At 34.9% G+C, this 22,623-nt stretch overlaps 1 protein-coding gene across 1 annotated transcript in view; it reads right to left on the reverse strand.

Moving 5' to 3' along the window:
* The window catches only part of LOC149415033 (voltage-dependent calcium channel type A subunit alpha-1-like), a 260,436-nt gene that overhangs the window by 67,085 nt on the left and 170,728 nt on the right, over nucleotides 1-22,623 (reverse strand). The window contains exons 18-25 of the mRNA XM_089642980.1: nucleotides 22,295-22,401; nucleotides 20,739-20,861; nucleotides 18,194-18,373; nucleotides 16,176-16,445; nucleotides 14,881-15,024; nucleotides 12,887-13,088; nucleotides 9,892-10,056; nucleotides 2,919-3,029 (exon numbers count right to left, since the gene is read on the reverse strand). Coding sequence (XP_089499106.1) covers nucleotides 2,919-3,029; nucleotides 9,892-10,056; nucleotides 12,887-13,088; nucleotides 14,881-15,024; nucleotides 16,176-16,445; nucleotides 18,194-18,373; nucleotides 20,739-20,861; nucleotides 22,295-22,401 — 1,302 coding nt within the window. The remainder of the gene's footprint in view (nucleotides 1-2,918; nucleotides 3,030-9,891; nucleotides 10,057-12,886; nucleotides 13,089-14,880; nucleotides 15,025-16,175; nucleotides 16,446-18,193; nucleotides 18,374-20,738; nucleotides 20,862-22,294; nucleotides 22,402-22,623) is intronic.

The raw sequence follows: 22,623 nt of genomic DNA on the forward strand, positions 1-22,623 counted from the left end.
TGAGACAAACTGAAAACAATTATTATTTATTTTTCTAACGCCAATAACTTTGTGATTACTATTATTACCAGTTCTGTACCGTTTGTTAGTCACTCTTATAGAATCGTCTGTATGTTTGTTTACTCTAATTTATTTTACAAAAACATAAGTTTGTTTCTACTTTGTAAATGTAGTTAAATGTAACTAATTTTGAGAAAAAAAATCTGAACTTTTCACGGCCAAGATATTCTTAATGGATGAAAGTCAAATTTATAGAAAAAAAAAAACATATTTCTGCATGATAGAAAAAATCACGTATTTCGGCATGATAGAAAAAATCACATTTTGGCATGATAGAAAAAAATCACGTATTTCGACATGATAGAAAAAATCACATATTTCGGCTAGATAGAAAAAAAATCACATATTTCGGCATGATAGAAAAAATCACAGATTTCGGCATGATAGAAAAAATCACAAATTTCGGCGTGATAGAAAAATTCACGTATTTGGCATGATAGAAAAAAATACTTATTAATTAATTATTGAAGACAATATTAACGAAACTCCCAATCGAAAGATTTGAAGCAGAAAAGACAGAAAATATTTTGTCGCATTTAGGAAATTTTTACTGTCCTTTCTGTTTCCATCCACTCTACGTGTGAAAATCATCAAAGCATCCGTTTCTTAACATCATTCATTGCATTTACATTAACCTCGCAAACTTTTCAGATCTCTTCTTTAGTAACACAATCTTACACAGTGCGTAAACGTCAAATTTAAACATATGTTCTTTTTGGAATTGAATTTGCCAGAGTCAAAATTCTTACCCCATTCCCACGGACGGCAGTTGACTTAATACCGTCATGAAAACATATTTATTTTAAAATGGACGGTCAAAAACAAATATAATAAAATAGCCAAATAAAGTAAATGAGCTTCGCAACAAGAAGTGAATGCACAAAATGATTAATTAATTACTTACTGTATAAGTTAATATAATGACAATCAATTGAAAGGAATGCAGTGCAGTGCAATGCATTGAATAAGAAAAATTAAACACTTAAAAATGTTAAAACAAATACATACTTAATATAAGTTTAACGAAGAAAAAAGAAAAAAAAAGTGTTAAATGTATAATTTTGTTAAAATAAAAAAAAAATTTAATTTGCTCCGCCCATCGACTTTTAATATAAAAGCTCCATTGAGTTACAAAATTTGCAGAGACGATCTTCACATAAAAACATTTCTCGTTTTAAAAATAAGTTGTACTATTATTATTTACGGTTATTTTCGGGCAAACATTTTGGGGTTACGAATAACCCGACAGTATCTGAATTCATCCAAATACCATCGTTATAAGCTGTATATGTTGCTTGTGCAATGATGGAGGAATTAGCTAGAGGATTGGACCCATTGTTTTGTAAAATTAATTAAATTAAATCGCAGAAAATTATTGTAAATTAGAAAACAATTTAGGTATTTTGAGTTCGTTTTTTACTAAATTTACTGTTTTTCTTCGAGAGCTTATAGTCAAACAACGTTATCTATATCTTAAAGTCAATCAATTTTATCTACAAAGAAACATACCAATAATTCGAGGAAAAAGGTCAAACAACGTTATCTATACATAATAACATTGTTTGATTTTAAGTCGTCCAATTAATGGTATTTTTTTGTTGTTGTAGATAGCATTGTTTGACATCGAGACCTAGAATTATTTATTATCTACAAAAAAACATACCAATCATTCGAGAACGATTCAAACAATATCATTTATAAAAAAAATATACCAATACTAATTATTTTTTTTGTAGATAATATTATTTTACTTTGAGACCTTAAATAATTTATGTTTTTTTTAAATTTAAATAACGTTGTTTGGCATTAAACCCTTGATATGTACCGAAATTTTTAGTAAAAAAATTTATACTTTTGACATTGCAGTAGAACATTACAAAATGAAATACTATATTTTTAATTGAAAACCCTTACAATAAACGAATATGCTAACCGGTCACCACAACCAAACCTTCGTAGTGGCAACATAAACAGTTTAAGTATATCTGCTTCGACGACAGCACAGTTGGGCCGAAACTGGTCGACAACTTGCTTTAAATTAAAGCTGTTATTTAGGAAAACAGTGTTCGTACAAAGTAGACAGTCCCCTCAAATAATGTATACTCAGAGGTGCTAATAACAACCCTCCACACTTTCAACCAAATTAACGTAAAAAGTTTAGCGCAAGTAATGATAATTCAATCGAAAATATAATCAACATTAAATCGTATTAAATAATGTAACTCTTTTACGCGAACATAAATCATTGTCTATGTTGTAATTTCTATCATATTCGACGAACGAACGTGTTAGCTAACCGAATTATGTTGTGCATTTTAAACGTTATGAATATAAATTTATATAACCCTGACGAAGGTTCAGGGTGAACCGAAACCGGTTGGTTTTATATATTGAAAAAATATACAATAAAGTGGTATTAAAAACAATGTTATTTTATTTTAATTGTTATAAAGAATATAACACTAAGTGTCTTCCATACAAATTTGAATAGGAACTAATGTTTTATTTTGCCTAATAGCCCAGGAATCTGCTTAGTTTAAAAATTGCCTAACATCGTAGATCTCAATCCCATTTGAATTTGATAAACATTTTTCTAATTGGAAATTTAAGCCCCGATTAGGTAAATATTCGGATCAAGTAACCAGTCCACGAGGCATTTCTCGTGTTCTTCTTTGTTCTATGACCATTATAAATTTATTGTTTTAATCTTCGATTGAACGGAAGATTTGGCACAACTTTTAAGTGTTGAATTTGGTCGCTAGCGCGAAGGGTTGTTGAAGTCTACAAATTTAGGTAGAAAAAAGATGGATATAGCAAAAGGACTAATTGAATTGGTCGCTTTATCCAGTCATACTTACTTTAACCCCGTAAGCCACTATTTTCATGACAGTTTCCACGGAGAACATGCCCGTGAAGGCGATGTTGGAGTATTTCAAGACTTGTGTGTACATTTCATGTTGTTTGTTATACTGTGACGATTAGACGACAGGTGGCGCCAGTGTGCAATCAACACGCCCATTAACGGGCGTCAGAAAAGAAATCAAACAAACAAAATTCGTTAGAAAAACGTCCACGCTGTGATTGTGTGTCGAAGATGTTATAAATATTCCAAAAAATAAATCTAAAATTGGTACAAAACGTAAATTAATGAATCCATCAAATAAAACATCTATGAAAGGGCTAAAAAAATTATAAGTTGCAGGCGAAGAAAATGCATCATTCTTTTAATAAAAAAAATCAAATTAAAAATTGTTATTTGACCGTCGAAGTATTGAGCCATTTTGCGATCCTTCCTTCTTTTTGAGACTACATTACGTATAGCCTTGCAGCATCATCATCAAGGTATTTATGTAGATTGTACTTCATTTATATGGCCATGACCTGGGTTTAACAGTCGTTAACTCTTCCAAACGAGGATATTGTCATGGTCATTGGACGATATCACTGCTACACAAATAAAAAAGACGTTTTTCTAAATTCTAAAGCTGTATCTTGATGATGAACACTGCAAGGCTGTCTGAAAAGTTGTCTCAATAAGTAGGAGAAAGCGCAGAACGCCTCAATATCCCAAAAATTAAATCGGCCGTGAAACTCTTAAATCATAATTTCTTAGTTATAAATGGCGTGCATTTTTGTGTGTGCATTAATTAGGGATGTTCATTCACAGTATGATGGGGGATAAGTAACACACGTTGGTAGCAATACTCTTTTAATTGGTGTTTCATTCTCATAACAGTGGCTTAGCAGTGATAAGTGATTTCGAGGGATCACGAGGGAAAGTAATACAAAACGACATCCATTCGGGAAGCCAAATGCCATTCGGGTTAAAGTATAATCAGCGGATGCAGCATGCAAATAATAAATAATGACATGCGATGGAAACATGCACTTTAATTATATAAGTGAGAGGATAAATTAAAAGTGCTAAATTTATAAAAATCCACTAATCTATTTCTCGAAACATTTATATCTCATTTAAAATTGATTTTGAGTATCAGGTGACAAGGATTATATAAATTATATTTTTAAATAATTAACTAGTCTGACTCCGCTTTTTAAGTACTTAACTTAAGTACTTATGTATAATATGCAGAGTGACATATAATTATGGTCATGAAGTCCAGTTAGAAGGAGTGATAATTATTCCTAGTGGATAATATAGTTTTATTCTCTCTATTTCTTCAATTATTTTTTATGTGAGTACTGCTCAAGAGTCTCAATGGCTCCAAACTACGTCGTGTAATATTTTGAATCGAGCCGCTATCAATAACACACCTTACGTAGATGGCGATAAGGCTTAAGGCCTATACATTATTTTTTTCCGGGCTTATAAAAAGACTTATCTAAAAAAATACTCGATTATTTCAAAGGCCAGGATGTATTCTACTCGCAGTATTTAATTAAAGCATCGGAAACATTTCTAGACGACCAAATTTTCAAACCAAAAACACATGATTTTAAATTACTACGTAGTGCATCGCCTTAAGTGAAAGATCTTGTTTGTTAAGCACTTATGGCCATGTTTTAGGAGTGACTTATAAAGTCTACTAGAAGGGGTGTTACTAATTCCTTGTGGCTTGTTGTTTAGCACTTATAGCCATGTTTTAGGAGTGACTTATAAAGTCTACTAGAAGGGGTGTTACTAATTCCTTGTGGCTTGTTGTTGAGCACTTATGACCATGTTTTAGGAGTGACTTATAAAGTCTACTAGAAGGGGTGTTACTAATTCCTTGTGGCTTGTTGTTTAACACTTATAGCCATGGTTAAGGAGTGACTTATAAAGTCTACTAGAAGGGGTGTTACTAATTCCTTGTGGCTTGTTGTTTAGCACTTATGGCCATGTTTTAGGAGTGACTTATAAAGTACTAGAAGGGGTGTTACTATTTCCTTGTGGCTTATCACCATACTGACATATTGTCTGCATTTCACATTTAGTTTGACACTCTTTGTGATGTAAAGCAGACAGATCTTCAGGAGGTGGTGAACATTTAGCAGGGATTCATCATCACAAGGACAGGTGTCGCTGTCAATAATTTTTAAGATAAAACTTCATTGCATCTCTGCAGTGTTCTGAATGTGAAGAATTCGGTCAATTGAAAGCTCAAGCTAAAACATTTTTTAATGTTAATATCACACAGTACTTAACGTTGAGTACCTGTTATCCATATCCGGTAACTAAAGCCATTTCAAGCAACATTTTGATTAACAGGTCGATACTGAGTGTATTTTCTGCTCTTTTACTGAGTTGAAATTTAGCTATCATTGTTCCCATATCTCCTTTACAATTCTAGCATTTTCAACGCAATCTATGCCATCACACGCCACGTTTTGACAATGTGTATTATTTGCTTTAGTGAAACTTCATTGGTCTCATAAACGACATCATAGGGATAGCTGCCGATGGATCATATGTGAGACGCTAAGGTTCATAGACCGCTTGGCATAACTTAGAGGAAAGCAAGTTATCACAGGGACAGTTGTTTTCATATCAATTGCTGTACCGACTGTACCGAACTCTAGAAGCCAATGTGCACTAATGCGTTTGCGTCTATCACCTTTATGGAGGAATTTCCCAATATCGCTGACGAAGCAGTCGAGTTAAACAGAGGGCGATAGAACATGAAATACATTCCATTTCTGCTGACACAATCTGGGAGTTCAGTAGAAGCCAACCTCATTATGTGAAGAGTGGAACAATGTATTTGTAGTATATATGTAGTACACAATATTAGTTCATGAAGTTAAGTTGATATTATTCTGTCTATAAACGAAATCGTCTTGTCATTTCTCCACACCACAGCCAGACGGCTACTGGCGTCAGGATAATACGGAGCCACAACCATAGTCTGACTCCTAAAAGCTATCGAGGAGCAAGATCGATGATCCTTTCAATTACATTATGATCCTAGAATTTAGTTATGTTACTACCTTAGGACTAACAGCTCAATTTTAACATGTCACACCTGAGGTAAAATATGTTTCACTTGTCGAGTAACTACTAGGTATGTATTAAGAAAATATAATATAAGTATTGAGACTGGGTGCTACATAAAAAGCGATAAAATAAACTGAAGCATGCAAGACAATATAAACAAAAACAAAACAAGGTGATCGAGCAATTGGTTGCGGGATTTTTCCATAGACAAAAACTGTGGATGAAACAACAATCTTGCATCAGCCATTTTGTGCATAAACAATTATTAGTCATCAAATTGATTAAATATGGGTGGGAACGTGTCAATATATCATTCACAATGCGCACAAAAGTACACGGAATTCATTCCAAAGACTGACACAAATATATACGGCATTCCAACACAAAAAACCACATAAAAATGCCCTCCTAAAGTAAAGTGTTCATGTTTTGTTGTGTACGCATTAAAAGTGTCAACATGTTGTCTTCAATTACCAATAATCAGTAATCACTATGTTATGTTTGTGTGTAAACATCAGTTTTTTTTCTTCATTAGTCTGCATGCAAAAGACTGTTTGTTTTTTTACAATATTATAAAAAGAAGAAACATAGTATTTTAATTAACAATTCCATTTTTTTAATCAATATTTGCATTCTGTGTGTCGTTTTTCGTGTGTATATTTTTTTCACTATTGCCATGCATTATAATGTTTTGAGATATGTATGAGAGTGTTGCTATGCAAATAATACTGATTTAAAATATAATTCCTTCTTTTTATAACTTCAATTGTGGACAATGTTATTAGTGTTTGCATTGTAAATAAATGTTAAATAACATATTATTATTATCAATAAGATCCTGTAAATAATGGTCACATCAAGAAATACATTAGATACTGTGCAACATTTGTGATAATTATTAAATTGTCGGAAAAAATATTTAAAAATTACCGACAATTCAAAAATCATTTGAAGGAGTAATATAAATTGTGTAATTGATAACTTTTCTAGATTTTCAACGATAAATATTAATAAGTGATGTAAAACTAAGTTTTTCTGTGCAGACACGGAAGCTTGCTTACTTTGAAACCAAATTTATAGGTGTTTTTCAAAGTTACATATAAAATATACTGTAATATTTTTATGTTTTGGTTCCAAGGCATAGGAATCTTTGTACTATTTCTTAATATCTATTGTGCAATTCTTTTATTAAACTATGTTGATTTACTAGAATTGCAGAACATTACTATGTAACTGACTGCAATAGTACCAGAATTGCAGGACATTACTATGTAATTGACTGCAACAGTACTAGAATTGCAAGACAATGTGTTGACTACATCAGTAAATGATTGCAGGAAAGGGTTGTAGTCAATACATGAAATACAATGTATTGACTACAGCAGTAAATGATTGCAAGATAGGAAAATACTGTGTAACTGACTGCAATAGTATTAGAATTGCAGGAAAATACTGTGTAATTGACTGCAATAGTAATAGTATTGCATGACAATACTCTATGTAATTGACTGCAATAGTAATAGTATTGCATGACAATACTCTACGTAACTGACTGCAATAGTAAAAGAATTGCCGGACATTACTATGTAACTGACTGCAATTTTACTAGAATTGCAGGATATTACTATGTAACTGACTGCAATATGTATGTAGTATTTAATTTGTTCAAATAATGAAAGTTGTATGGTCAGTTAAAATATTGATATCTATTTGTGAAACATAATTAGAAGAATTTATTTGTCACAAAATTATTGCTAAATTAATAAGTCTGCTCAAAAAATATTACTTTCAAGTGTAATTGAGTTATCAATCGTAATTCAAAGATAAATGTAAAGGGGAAATTTTCCTAAACATATGTATAGGGAAATTTTCCTAAACATATAATTTGAAGATATATGTATAGGGAAATTTTCCTTTTGAGAAATGACTTTACTTGTTGCAAAATATCAATGATTATAATTTTTCTAACTTTTTGCGTGCTTTTTTAAATACATAAATTAAACATTTAAATAAAATTAGTTATTCAATTTAGAAAATTAAGATAATCTTCTTTATAAATATTATTTCTCTATAAAAGATTTACAAGTGCGTAAAATTAACAAGTTAAAAAAACACGCAATTAAGTTAAAAATAAATGGCGTTTTCAACAAAATTCCTTAAAAATGTGGGTATGTTTAACATAACTTAATTATTTGACTGTAAACGACAATTTCGTTTTGCGCATTTCAAACTCCTTCACATTTGGTGACAGTCAAACCACCATTTAGAAATATTTGACATTTGAACGGTCTCCGTTAAACTTCGGTTCTCGGCCTGCTTTAGCTATAGATTAAATTTCATCGGCTGTCGAGCATAATGAACATGCTGTTACGCATGTCAGCTGATCACAATTTGATCAAGAGCTGAAATGGGTCGAGAAACAGCGTTATGATCTTAAATGGAGAATGGGAAGTTTTAGGGCAATGCTTCAATATATACACTAATAAATAATAAGTTACTAACATAAGTTATTATTACGGCTTATCTCTAATAATGTTTGTTCCTTCCGAGTTATACTGTCGTAAAAGTAATCTTAATATTTGGGCCACGTAGTGGTGCTATATCTGTCACCAAATTACAAATTCTCATAAAACTCCTTCTATCTCCTTTCCTATTACAGTCAGACATATAATATAAACAGATTTGGAAAGACAAAACACAAAGCTTTCTCTTTTACATTTAAAAGTTTGCCGTGCTTCCGTATAAATAATCATATAAAATAGAAAACTGCCAAAAATTTCATCCGGACACGATTTTCCAAATGTTTTTTTTTGCATAATTAGACATTAATTTTTTCTATTATTTAAACCGTCGAGTGTGCAAAATTTCATCAAGTATCAAAATTATGTTTTAAGAGGTGGGTAAAGTGGATTTTAGAAATCTCACATATTATTACATTCCTCTTACTTTGAAGGTCAAGTGTGCAAAATTTCATCAATCTTGGAATAAAATCGTTTTGTATAAACAACAAAGCCACGCCGCCCGCCCGTCAGTCACAGACTCTCTTCTTTATGTATTAGATTATATTTATACAAAAAGGTAAAATGGTCTAATTAATTTCATTTTTTATTAATTTCATATAATGTGGTAAATATAATTTACAAGAAAAAAATCATTGGCAAGCGATTTATAAAACTTTAGCTATGTTTGAATTCAAAATTCACATATTTTTAACTGCTTATATCCGTTTGTAAAATCAAAATTAAAAACAGTATTGCATTTTGGGGTACGTTCAAAGAACGGTGAATCTATTTAAAATTGAATGTTAAACGGGAATATTATATATTTGGATGAAGTGATATTATTTTGTCTAGATCACTTTTAAGACGGTATAACTAAGAACAGGCCGTAATCTGACCTTAGCCGCAATAGTAACTATGTAATGTTTAACCTTAAAAAAACCTATTCAGTGGTATCTTAATTATTACTAATACTAAGGACGGGTTGTTTCGGAGAATTTGAACAATTCATCAAATTTCAACGTTCATTTTCGGGTTCTGTGAAAGTCCTATTCAAGTTCTGTTACTATATCATTGTAGGCTAGTTGCTTGACAAAACTGAAATAAAAACAGAACTTGAAAAAATCTTTCACAGAACTTGAAAATGAGCGTTGAAATTTGATGAATTATTCAAATTCTCCGAAACAACCGGTCCTAAATATTAAGTATTTAGCCACTGGAACGTTCTGCTATATAATCGTTTGGTTTGGTCACATTTTGGCCAGAATATGGCCAAAAGTGCTCCATTGGTTATGAGTCAGTTAAAAGGGAATGTTGTTGAAAAGCGCCACATTTTGAGTTTGATAAATAAAACATTTATAAGATCATTTGAGGATAAAATCGATTGGTATTGTGTACCTTCATCATGAGCAGAAGTGTGTTGAGTACAATGAGAATCATGATGAAGTACTCGAAGGGCGTGGAAACCACGATGCGCCAGATCTTGTACTTGAAGCCTGATCGCTTGCTAGGCATGTATCGCTCCAGCGGTCGGGCCCCTATCGTGAAGTCTATGCACGATTTCTGGAAAGTTAAACACGATCATTGAGACAACGACGGTATTGAGATAAGATTTGCCTCTTGGCCATACTCAAAATCAATATGAATAATACAAGCTATTTTATACATACAATCATCGAATTAAGAGTATAACACTAGAAGTGTCTTCCATACAAATTTAAATGGAAACAAATGTTTCATTTAGTCCAACTGCCCGGCGTTGTCTCACTTACGCCTGAAATCATAGATCTCTATCCCATTTGAATTTCAACTTTACTTCGATTCCATATATCATTCCGGTGTAGAGATATTGCGTTAAATATTCCTCGGGCGTCCCCAACTTCATTTTCTTTTTGTTTTAAAAGGGCGGAGACGATTTACACGTAGTTCCCGTGAGCACTTAGGCCATAAGCCCGTGGTGCTATCTCCTATTTTACCTCAATCCTTTAACAGCAGCCCAGTCCCTTTAATAAAGTTCCCCAGGGTTGTCATTGGGTATGTGGCTATGTCTTCTGGCTCTACTGTATGTCTCCCCAGGTATCTGAGCCTAGTTCCCACCAGGGCAGGACATTGGCACCATCGGTGAATTGGAGTCTCTTCATCCTCTTCACATTTCCTGCATCTGTTGGTGTTTTCCACTCCCAATATCTGCATGTGTCTCCTGAGATGTCCCGTTAGTAGTCCTACCAGTTCCCTCAGCGAGTTTCTATCCATATCGAGTAGTTTCTTGGTTCGTCTAGAGTCAGGTCCTTTTACGAGTACTTTGGATTGTCTCATTCCAGGTGCCCTCTCTCAACTTCTTCTACTCTTCAAACCACTCTCTAAAGACTCCTGGCACTAATAAAAACAAACGTTGAAATTTTCAGCGATATCGGCCGAATACTTCTCAAGTTTTACGAACGCAAACAATTTTTATATTTTAAAATTCCATGTGTGCAATAGTTTACATAGTATTATTTGTAAGAAATTGCAAGTAATAATACATAAATTAATTAAGAAATTGTAACAGCATGAGAGTCATTGTTTTTTTTAATGATATTATGAAGTTACAAAAAAAAGAGGTCAAAAGACTCCCTAAAATAGTCTCTCCTGTTTTCCAAACCGGCACGCCACTCTGTCGGCGGACAGACGCAGCGAATGGGATGACCTATGACAGAGGTGTTGGTTATCTAATAAATAGTTCCCAAATTGAATAAAGACAAATTTTTAGTTCCAGTCTGTATTTGGTGACTTTCGAAGGCATTCTTATCGGACATATTTAGCGATATCCCCCAGAACATTACAAAAATTTTCAAATCTCTTCTTTCCACTTGACCCAAACTTTATTGTCTCTTTATTTTTGGGGTATTACGCCGTGTTGAGCTACCTGCAGCGTTGTCCGAAACGATGGCTGAAGAAGGAGGAAGTGCAACACGGCATAATACCCCAAAAATAAATTACCATAATACTTTTGGCAGTAAAATTCTCAAATCGTATCTGTATTGTCTCCATAGAGCTATAATATCTCGTCGAACTTGTTCCACCATTAGAATGCGATAAGCGGTGCGCGTAGACCGGATTTGGTAGTTTTAGTTAGAGCATTGGGAGAGTTGGAGGTCGGTTGCAGGTAAAAAAAGCAGAACCTATTTTTTTTATCTAAATATAATACATCAATGATTATCACTTGTTTTTGTGTTATTGTTGGTAACCGGATTAACAATTATTAGAACGGTCTTGGCCTATGGATGTGAGGCGGGAACACTGACAGCAAAGTCTGCGGAACGGCTGGACATCTTCGAAAGAAAGGTACTTCGAAGAATCTTAGGAGCGGTGCGAGAGGGAGAGGCATGGAGAATCCGCCACAATAAGGAGCTATATGACATCTACCAAGCTCCCAGACTCTCTACTCATTTACGGCTCCAAAGACTAAGATGGGCAGGACATGTGCACCGAATGCCAAGCACACGTGTACCAAAGAAGGTTCTAACAGGACACCCGGGAGGCAAACGAAAGGCGGGCAGACCTAGGCTGAGATGGGAGGACGATGTCAGGAAAGATGCCAGAGGACTACTCCATGTTGCAGATTGGAAGACGACGGCCGAGGACAGAGGGCGGTGGAGGCTCATGTTAAAGGAGGCCAAGGCTCGAAATGGGCTGTAGCGCCATTGAAGAAGAAGAAGAAGAAGTTGGTAACAGGATAAATCATCAAAATGATAATTCATCACATATTTAAAAAGTTATATAAAGTCATGGAAAGTGATGAAACAAAAACTTTATTAACTGGGTTATGTAGGTTAGGTTAGGTTAAAAAAAAAAAAATTTCATCGTTTCTAATGACTTTATATCACTTTTTAAAAATGTGTTGAATTGTCACTGTGTTGAGTTATCATGGAACCGTTATTGTTAGTGTTTGTTATACTTATTGTAATGAACATGTGTCCAAATATATGAAAGAGACATTTGTGTATGAAAGAGATAGCACGATTATGTCAACACCTTAGTAACTTGTATTATTAGTGCAACAATAAACAGACTTTGTTATTATTAACCTATTAAAGACCAAAGCATAAAACAGAAAAATATTAGTGGAACCTAACGTTTTACTGGCCCAAACAATGCTGATTCTGTTTTTCATACATTTTTCGAAGCATTAAGGTCAAAATCGCATCGCAAATCATTCTAATAAGGATTATATTAGAATGCTCGCATGTTCTCCAGAGAGCCACAGGCAGTCCACTGGTTAAGTACCCATCCTTAATATTACTCTAAGATAACTTACTAAATCTAATGCACCATTATTGGACGGTCGTTAATTATTCTTTGTTATCGAGTCTGTTGTGTATAAATAAAAATAAAATCAAATAAAACCACTTGCTTGGTTCTTATCGATCTCCCCGTCTTGAAGCTCCGCCTCGCCCTGCTCCTGGAAGGTGATGATGATCAGGGCCACGAAGATGTTGACGAAGAAGAATGGAAACACCACGAAGTACACTATGTAGAAGATGGACATCTCGATTCGGAAGTTCTGAATTGGGCCTACGTCCGTGTAGGTGGCGGCCATCGAGTTTTGTAGCACCCTAGAAATTAACACAAATTTATTATTAACTAACTTGATAAACATCACGCCGTTTCTCCGCAAGGGTAGGCAGATAAGAACTGCCAAACAGCTCGATCTTGGCGCACACTCTTTGCTTTATTCTCATAAATCTTAACTTCGTTTCAATATTTTATAATAAGCCATATTTTAAAACTTCCGGTAATTTTTTGGTTTCGGTTGCCTCCTTATTGTACCTTTTTAAAATGTCTGCTCAGAAGACTCTCATTTCTGAGCACAAACTAAACTCCTGTTTTACATTATGTTTTAGTTTTAATATTCTAGTTTTGTCCTGTCCTGCTGTTATTGTTATTCTAAGTTTTGTCATCACTTTGTATAAACAGTATATTTAGTGTTATAATATTAGATTTGTATTGGTTAAGGCACACTGTAGGAATAATTTTAAGAACCACTGATACTGAATTACAGTTTTTAAGTTTGTTATAGTTAAGCGCACTTGAAGTGAAATGACACTAAACTACACGGTGTTCGGAAACTCGTAGTACAAGCGGGAAACTGGTGAATCTACATCACATTTGGAGTCGATTTTGTTGCATAATTTTTTTTTATTTGAGCTTTCGTTTTCGAGTAAATCGAGTAAGAAGTTGATTTTTTTTTTGATCAAATTCTTATAAATTATTACTGAAGATCAAAGTACCCAACTAATTAAAACTATTTAAAAGTAAAACAAAAAAAGAAACCCGGATTTAAAGCATTATTTTGAAATCACCCTTCATTTAATCAGGTGTAATCATAAAATATTTCTGCTCTGCAGGGTTAAAACATTTGTTCTTCTAATATTCATACCTATCTCTGACATATTCGTAAAATATAGCTTTCTCTAGTATGTTGGGTTCTACTAAAATATGAAGAAAAGAGACACACAATAGTTTTCAAAAAGTGAACAGTATTCTAAGCAGATGTCCCACACAACATAAAAGCAAATTGTGGGCGAAATTTGTGTGTTTTAAAACGCGTTATTATTGTTTTGATATTGATACTTTAAGATTTATCATCGATGCCTTCGACGTGTTTGAAAACAGTTGTACGTTTTTAATGTTTTGATTTTGAAACTTATCATCGATGCCTTCGACAAGGTAAAAATTAACTCCGACATGATTCAAAGAGTGCAATAATCAATCATCAGACGGACCCAACTGTGCTTGGAAGTTAACGGTGAACATTTAAAATAATTTTTGTGATGTGTTTGTGTTTTGAATTGGAGATCGGAACATCGCTACATATTGTGAGTACCTACCTATGCTAATAATAATTCCTATCCGTTGTGTCGGCGTCTCAGATCGAATGACGAAAAAATTTTAACCCTGAAATAGCCGATTTCTCCAGTTTCCTGCTTGTACTACGAGTTTCCGGACACCGTGTATAAATGCCATGTTATTATTATTACTAATCATACAAACCCTTCTGTTATTCTGACTCTTAACTTGGCCCTACTGAAGTATTTGGTCCACTTGATCATGCCATGTCTTCCTTGGGCGTCCCCTACTTCGTCTACCATTCACATATGCGTCATATATTCTCCTCGCACTCCTTTATTCATTCATTTGCTCTACACGCCTATCAGTCTTGCATAATTTGCGAACTCTCACACTTTTCACAAGAGTTTTCTACAGCATTCAGTCTACTCTCATCATCCCTTTGCCAATTCCATGCCTCACTGCCATAATAATCTTAGACTGTCTGCAACTGTTTTACGGAGACCATGACAAATAAATATAGTTGCAAATGAATTAAGGAATGATGACAATACTCACTGCGGCCAACCCTCCCCCGTCTGCACGGCAAACAGCGTGAGCATGGCCGTGGCCACATTGTCGTAGTGGAAACTCTGCGTTCCCCACACCCGGTCCTCTTTGGTCGGCAGCAGTGAATCTGACTCGTACTTGAAGAACGAACCCCTGAAATTGTGCAAGTTGATATTTTAAACTCTTTTCGAGTAACGAACGAACATCGATAGCGGAAAGCATTTATTCAGCAGAACTTCGAAAATAAATTAATTTGATTGATGAAATCAAATAATCAAATAGGCTCCTCCGATTACCTCTCACCCCAAAAGATAGGTGGAAACTTGAGTGGCAAACGGCCAACGTAAGGAAAAAGAAGAAGAATAATTGTTGAAATATTCAAATGTATGGTTTGTGATTACAATTAGCGACAAGACACACGCACGTTTAATCTATTCCCTCCGAGCCGCCACAAATAAAGGCGGCTATCTTTGAAGGTCTTCCCTCCAAGCGGCCATAATTTATACCATTCAAAAAATATTTATTTTTACGTAAATAGTATTGTCATCTTACGTTTTTTTTTTTAATTAATGAAAAAAACTTATGTAAAAAAAGGTGTATTAATTAAATTCAAAAACAAACATTTATGTCATTTTTACTACAAAAAATCAATTCAGTTGCTGCGGTCACTTTCAGTCAAAAATTAAATTACTTGTTACTGAAGAATTTAAAATAATGTAATCATACTATTGTGGGAGGTGGATAAGGGTACCATCACCCCGAGAACCATTTATTGAATGATTAACACCTCTGTCATACATCACCGCAAGTGGTAAGCTATAACTGGTGACTTAGTAAAGGTGCCCGGGTTCACGGAGTAAGGTTAGACCAGGTCCTTTATTTATAAAGCAGAGACGTTTTACAGATGGTTCTCGTATATAGTTCACTCAGATAATAGGTCAGTTCATCTCCCATTTTAACTCATTCCTTTAGCAGTAACCCGGTCCCTTTGATAAAGTTCACAAGGATTATCATTGGATATTTGGTTATGCCTCCTATCCAGATCTTGGCAGCAGATGCGTCCATCCACCAATTGCGTAACGGGCCGGATCAGGAGATGCCGATTGAGGGACATCTTTTGACCTCTCCAGTCGGACTCTCTCAACCAGTCACCTTGCACCGCATGGGGAGGAATAGATCCATGCATGTCTTACTCCTGGACACACTGACCATTTGATTCCTACACACCCCTCACAACTTTTACCTTCCCAGAACTCTATCACTAATCTTTTCCCCCACATAAGAAGAAGAAAAATTAAACTTACTGGCATTCCTTCATACTGTATTTGCTCTTGTCCGTACAGTGAAAGAACTTCCCGTTGAACAGTTGCACCGCTATCACAGCAAAGATAAAGTGAAACAGTATGTACACTATGAGGATATTAATCACGTTCTTCAGTGAGTTCACCACGCAATCAAACACGGCCTTCAGCTTGGGCACGCGCTTGATTGTCTTCAGCGGTCGCAGCACACGAAGCACTCGCAGGGACTTGATCGTGGACAAGTTCTTGCCGGCCGATGTTGACGTGCTGTCACTGGAATCAAATTACATTCATAATGTATTATTTATTATGTACGGCAGAGGGATTAAAATAGACAGAATGCTGTAGAAATAAAAACTCCGAGTGTTACAAGGAGAATTGGAAAGAATGCAAAGCTGATGTAAGCGTAATAGTTAATATTAAGAGAGGTTAATTGATGGTTTGGGCATGTAGAGTGGATGAACGAAGAAAGGAGTGCAAGGAGAATATATGACGTGGAAGATAATGGTAAAAAAAGTCACCAGAGGAAGACATGGCGCATTCAAGTGAATCATGTCAAGTATATGGAAGAATAACAGAAGATCAGGTATGTATGGGGCGATGAATGAATTTGAATGAAGCAAGTAGTGTCCAAAGAAGCGAAAGCTAGCAGTCTAAAATGGAGTGCTGATACCAACCCTGAAGTATATCAGAGGAAGGTTGAAACTAGACTGAAAGTATGTGCAGTAAAACCATATTTGACTGTGTTACAAAGTGGAGACACAGAAAGAATGAATGCAAGACAATGCATTGCAAAAATTAAGAAAACATAATAAAAAAGATTGAGAAAGTGATACTCAATTAGTTTTAACATGTGAAGAGGATGAGTAGTGAAAAAACCATAGCAATAAGTTATAAGTTTCATTACTTATAAGTCTTAGTTGTAAGTCACTAGTAATATATCTTAGTTGTAAGTTATTAGTCAACTAAGTGATATGCTATAGGTTAAATAAATTAAATTGTTAAGCACCCTTGCGATGATTTTCAAAAAAGAAATCGGCGCTTTTTATTGTTTAATATTGAAACAGCTTTAGGACTGTATCATATACCAAGATCCCGTCAAGAATATTGGAATATTTTCATCTTCGTTGTTCTCCTCTTTCCTTCTCTTAAGTCTCTAACCTATTATAAGAAAGAAGGCTTCAAAACATTAAGTACCTACTCGACGAGTTTTCTTCGTTCGCCATATCGTATTGTCAATGGCGTTCCATCTTATCTTGCTACCCAACAGTCGGTTTAGTTACTTTTAAAAATTGGCCATTGTATCGGGTAAATCGCATCCCCAAATGCAGTGTCGTAATGTTTGGGAAATTAACGTTAATTGTGTTATGAATAAACTCGATAACAAGTTATGGTCTATTTTTGAATGAATTTTTCGCTACGCCGCCATGAGTATACAATTATTATCGCTTATATGGAAAACTAGCTGACGGGCTTATACTTTTTTAAGTACATTATTTTGATGTACATATCTCAAAAGTTTTAGCCAGTGTTATCAACGTAGGTGCCCAAAAATATTTATTTTACGACTTACAAAACATCAACTTTTCTCTACCTTCTATAAATATAATATGTATGTATTATATATATAAACCTTCTGGAAGAAATTTTCTAAAAGATAGTGAAAACTCTAGTTTAGAAGAACTAGGCACAAAAACAGACAGACGCTGATAGCGACTTTGGATTATACTATTTAGAGATATCGATCCCCAAACCTGCATTTTTAATGTCATCTTGTAGTCGTTTGTGGCAGTACATATAAATATTGTTTATGGAAATATGTACTCGATTCATACAACTTAGATAAATAGACAGAAAAAGTTTGACTGTTTTGGTTTTGTGCAGGAAACGTTGATTGATTTTATGAATTTGAGGTTTTTTTTTCCTCCTGAAAAATGCAATTTCTGAAGACAGGAGTTATCGGCGGTTCACAGTTCGATATGTGGCCGGAAAGTGAATGGTATAAGAAGTGAAGGACTTACGTCATGTCGAATCCGAAGCTGACGGCCGCGCAAATGACGACGATTGCGTCCATCACGTTCCAGAACTCGCGCAGATAGGAGCCGGGATGAAGCACCACTCCCACATCCACTATCTTCAGTAACATCTCTATCGTAAACACACCGGTGAACGCATAATCAAAGTAGTTTAATATCGAATTTCTGGAAAGTAAACAATACCATTGTTAGTTAGTGACAAACAAGTACGTAATATAAATATATATATTTCACCAACACGTCTATTGATTGACGTTGTTTAAGGTAACCTTCTTCCACAGGGATTCGCAAGTATCTCATTATCTAAATCTCATATATCGAACAGTGAGTTTCTGGCACAAATCAACCTCTTTGAGTATCACCCACGGACGTCACTACAACTTGTCATATTATTTTATTCAATCCCTTAGAAAGGACTCGTTAGTCGGTCGGTAATTTTGAGTCTACACTTGCACCTCTTATCGAATTATTTCCTCAAGATTGACACAATAATAGGTGTAGTCTTCTTGCAATTACCACAACTGCATTATTATTTCACATGTAATTACTGTAATCATTTATTAAAAATGTTATTTTATTTTTATTTATTTATCAATTTACGAACTGGCTGGCTTATGCAGCCCGCTAGTTCGTGAAAAGATAATTGAATGAATGAATAAATATATACACTAGCTTTTATGTGTCGCATACATATTATGTTAATACAACTACATATAAACTTAACATTTTTATAAACAATTTTCGTTTTTATACCTTAGAAGTAGGCGTATTCTTATTTTCTTACAACAGGCTTATACCTACAAACTATCATGTTTACATTTGCTTTTTTATGTCAAATGGTGAAGGTTATATGTATTATAGCTTTTACTTTTCTATACTTATAATCTTCACAATTTTTTTTATATAAACTATGTAAAATGGCAGATAGAAGGCCCTCGATTTAACAGGCCACGATAACCAGTCAAACGCTCTATATTTTGTTAACAATACGGCAAATAATTATTTCGTTAACTTTCTAATTCAAAGGCCTCATACACTATGTGTCGTATGATGTCATGTTACTGCTGCCACTACCTAGTATGTACATATAAACTTTACATTTCTTTTAACTAATTTAAGTTTGTATACCTTAGGAGTAGGCATATTCTTATTTTTTGTAAAACAGGTTTATACCTACAAATAATTATTGTATGCATTTACTATTTACTTGCTGTTATAATATGTCAAGTGGATATGTTTATATGTATTATTACCAGAGGCGGCTCGTGACTGTAATTACCAGCAGTGCATTTCACTTTTAAAATGTACCTAGTCTGTAATTTAAGTGGAGCAAATTAATGAATGGGAACACCTACTGCAATTCATTCTATCTTCCAAGTTATATTTGTAAAATAACTGATTAAATAATACAAAATTATCTTGAAAATAAAGGACACTCAATTCATCGTTGAAAATATAGCGAAACCGTTTGATTTCACCGCGAACGAGTTCCAATGTGTTAATGTTGTTGCGTTAACATTGAACATTAGTATTTCTAAGCGAATCCATTCCAAACGCATTGGATTATGCATGATCAAAGTGATGCAAAATTCACTCGCCGTCAAAGCACTTCAATAATGCATGGATGGGTTATGTATCTGCACTGCTCTAACACGTAATTTGACGTTAAGAGTGTAATCTGTCTCGCTCATGTCACCGTTTCGGCTACTTCGGGCTGTCTCGATACCGCCCGATGCTGTTTCAGTAGTATGGTAAAAGTTGGTTCTGTGCATATCGGGGTATGCACGACCGCTTGCTCTTGCGCGGGATTTTTTACTAGAAGATAGCTCAAATAATGACCTGACGGGAATTTCTTACATCGATCACTGGGGCACAGATGTCGTTGTAATTTGTTATGTGGAGATTGAAGACAAGCAGTGCAATGCACAAATGCACGTACCAAGGAACCGCCTCTGATTATTACTGTTACTATTGTGAACTTACAATCTTCAGAATATTTTTTTTTATGAACTATGTATGTAAAAGCCCAATGGGCGTATAAATAAATAAATAAAGATAAAGTATTCCCAGGTGTTGGAGAGAGTTAAGAACCGTAGCTCTATCCTACAGACTTTCTTTTGGGTATGCTCGGAATGAACCATCTACGGGTCAGAAGGGATGTGCGCATTGCTAAACATTTCTTCAGACTGATACGAGGATGGTTTGAAAACTCAGCTATCATGAAGAGTATTCATTTCTATGTTCCCGATGGTTATCTCCGTCACCGACAGCATAGACTGTTTCATCTCCCAGCCTGCAGGACTAACTTGCCAATAGTAACTAGCCAATGTCGGTGAGGAGAGCCATCTCGCTGTTGAACAGAATCAATTCGGATATTGACATATTTAGCATCAATGAAGCTCTGTTACTACCAGTAAAGTCGGTATGCCCACTATTTATACTTATTCTTTACAAATATGTTTGCGAAGTGAGTATCGGGTACATGCGCATCCCTGCGGAAAAGGAGCCGTAGAATATAAAATGTGTTCACCTTGTACTTTTCTCTTCGACTGGATCCTCAGCTGCTAAGGCGATTGAGCTGAGGGATATTACAATCATAATGAAGAAATCAAAATACTGAAGGCTGATGACCCAATGCGCGGCTCGGCGAATTCTGAAACACAATCATTATCAAATCGTTCAATTTATTGACAGCAATTATGTGCACCGTACTGTTTTAAAACACGCACGGGTTAATTATGCTAATTCTCTTTCTAAACTCGTCTTCAATTCAAGGCACGCATCCAATCGTGCACGGGTTTATGATTACCAATCGCATTGATTGAGCGCGTTGCAAGTTCTGTTCTAAGCATTTTTAAATTTTCTTTACATTAATCCCACACAGGACGCCCTGAGGAAAATAATTTATCTCAGGACCTATGTCAGCTTTGAGGATGCTGTGTGAAGCGTCTTTTAAAGGATAGGAAGTTATGGGAAGGTTAAAGGTATGAGGGGGGGTAGGAATCTGAAGATCAGTGTGTCCAGAAGTAAAGAAGAGGATGTCAAAAAGTATCTCCCTCAACCGGCCTCACCCGATCCCAACTGACACAGTTGATGGGCAGATGCATCCACCGTCAAGACCTGGACAAACCTCACCCCATGAACCCAGGCACCCCTGCTAAGTCACCAACGTAGCAAACCACTTGGGACAACCTAGGCAGAGGTGTTGGTTAACCAATAAATGGTTTCCAGGGCAGCAGTACCCATACCCGCCCCCAAATTAGCATGCTTTAAATAATACAATATACTGTATATAACTTTAAATTAAGTTGCAGGAGGCAACCTCGTCAACCACAGACATATGAATATATAGACTAGAAATTAAAGATGAGGGGTAAAATCAACTGTTGAAGAACGAAGGGGGTAAAGCTGACTGTGATTCGTCAATAAATCAATCTGACAGTATATAGGCATCTCGCATTATAATATCACCATTTAGTTCTTAAAAGTAAAATCTGCTTTTGAATGAATAGACATTTTTACATGGGAGCGCAAATTACTCGCCACGTTATGAACAAATCTGCAAAGTCCAAATTCGGCAAAATAAATTTCTTCTATTTTCAGAGTCGAATATTTCGTTTACGTATTTAGTTAAGACACTTTTATAAATGTTCATAATTTACTTCCCAGCAACCAACCAGCTTTGTGTTTCGCGTCCAGACGTATCTCGATGTGATAGTATATGTTTCTACAACTGATCCATATTATACGATGTGAATATGCTTAAAATAAAGTAAAATAATGCTTATATATGGAATGTAATACGACAATTGGGTTTATTCTCTTTTTCACATCTATTTTTACAAGTTTTCATAGCACAAGCCACCATTTTGCCGTGTTATTTCGTAAAATGAACCGATGATGCCTCGACCATAGTTCGCACAAGAATGATGACGTCACGTTTTCTAAATTCACTTGAGGCCATACGCGAGCCCAGCTGGCTCCAATGGAACCGGTATGGGGAGTGGGGAATAATACGCTTTTAATCACTTAGGGCAGGTCTACTAATATTCATATGTCTATGTCGTCAACTCAATTGTTACTCACGGATTTGTCGGCGACAAAATAAACATTGAGGAGTAAGGCAGCATAGGTTTCGGTCCGTCAGTGTTGGTTTCTTCTTCTTCTTTCTTCACTTCTTCCTTTTTCTTTCCCTGCAACATAATTACCAACACATTTTATCATGATTCTTATCAAAGTAATCCATTGGTCGGTGAAGCAATACAATATATTACGTAGTTTTATCCACATGTCGTAATGATCTAACACCAATATAATGTGTACATGGTGGAATCAATTAGGTAAATATATCCAGAAACACCGGATATCCTTAACACGCCCAAATGGTTTTAAAAACACTTTCTATCAGCTTAACT

Source organism: Hesperophylax consimilis, chromosome 19, assembly GCF_061612785.1.
Source record: "Hesperophylax consimilis isolate HC1 chromosome 19, BYU_Hcon_1.0, whole genome shotgun sequence".
Classification (NCBI taxonomy): Eukaryota; Metazoa; Arthropoda; class Insecta; order Trichoptera; family Limnephilidae; genus Hesperophylax; species Hesperophylax consimilis.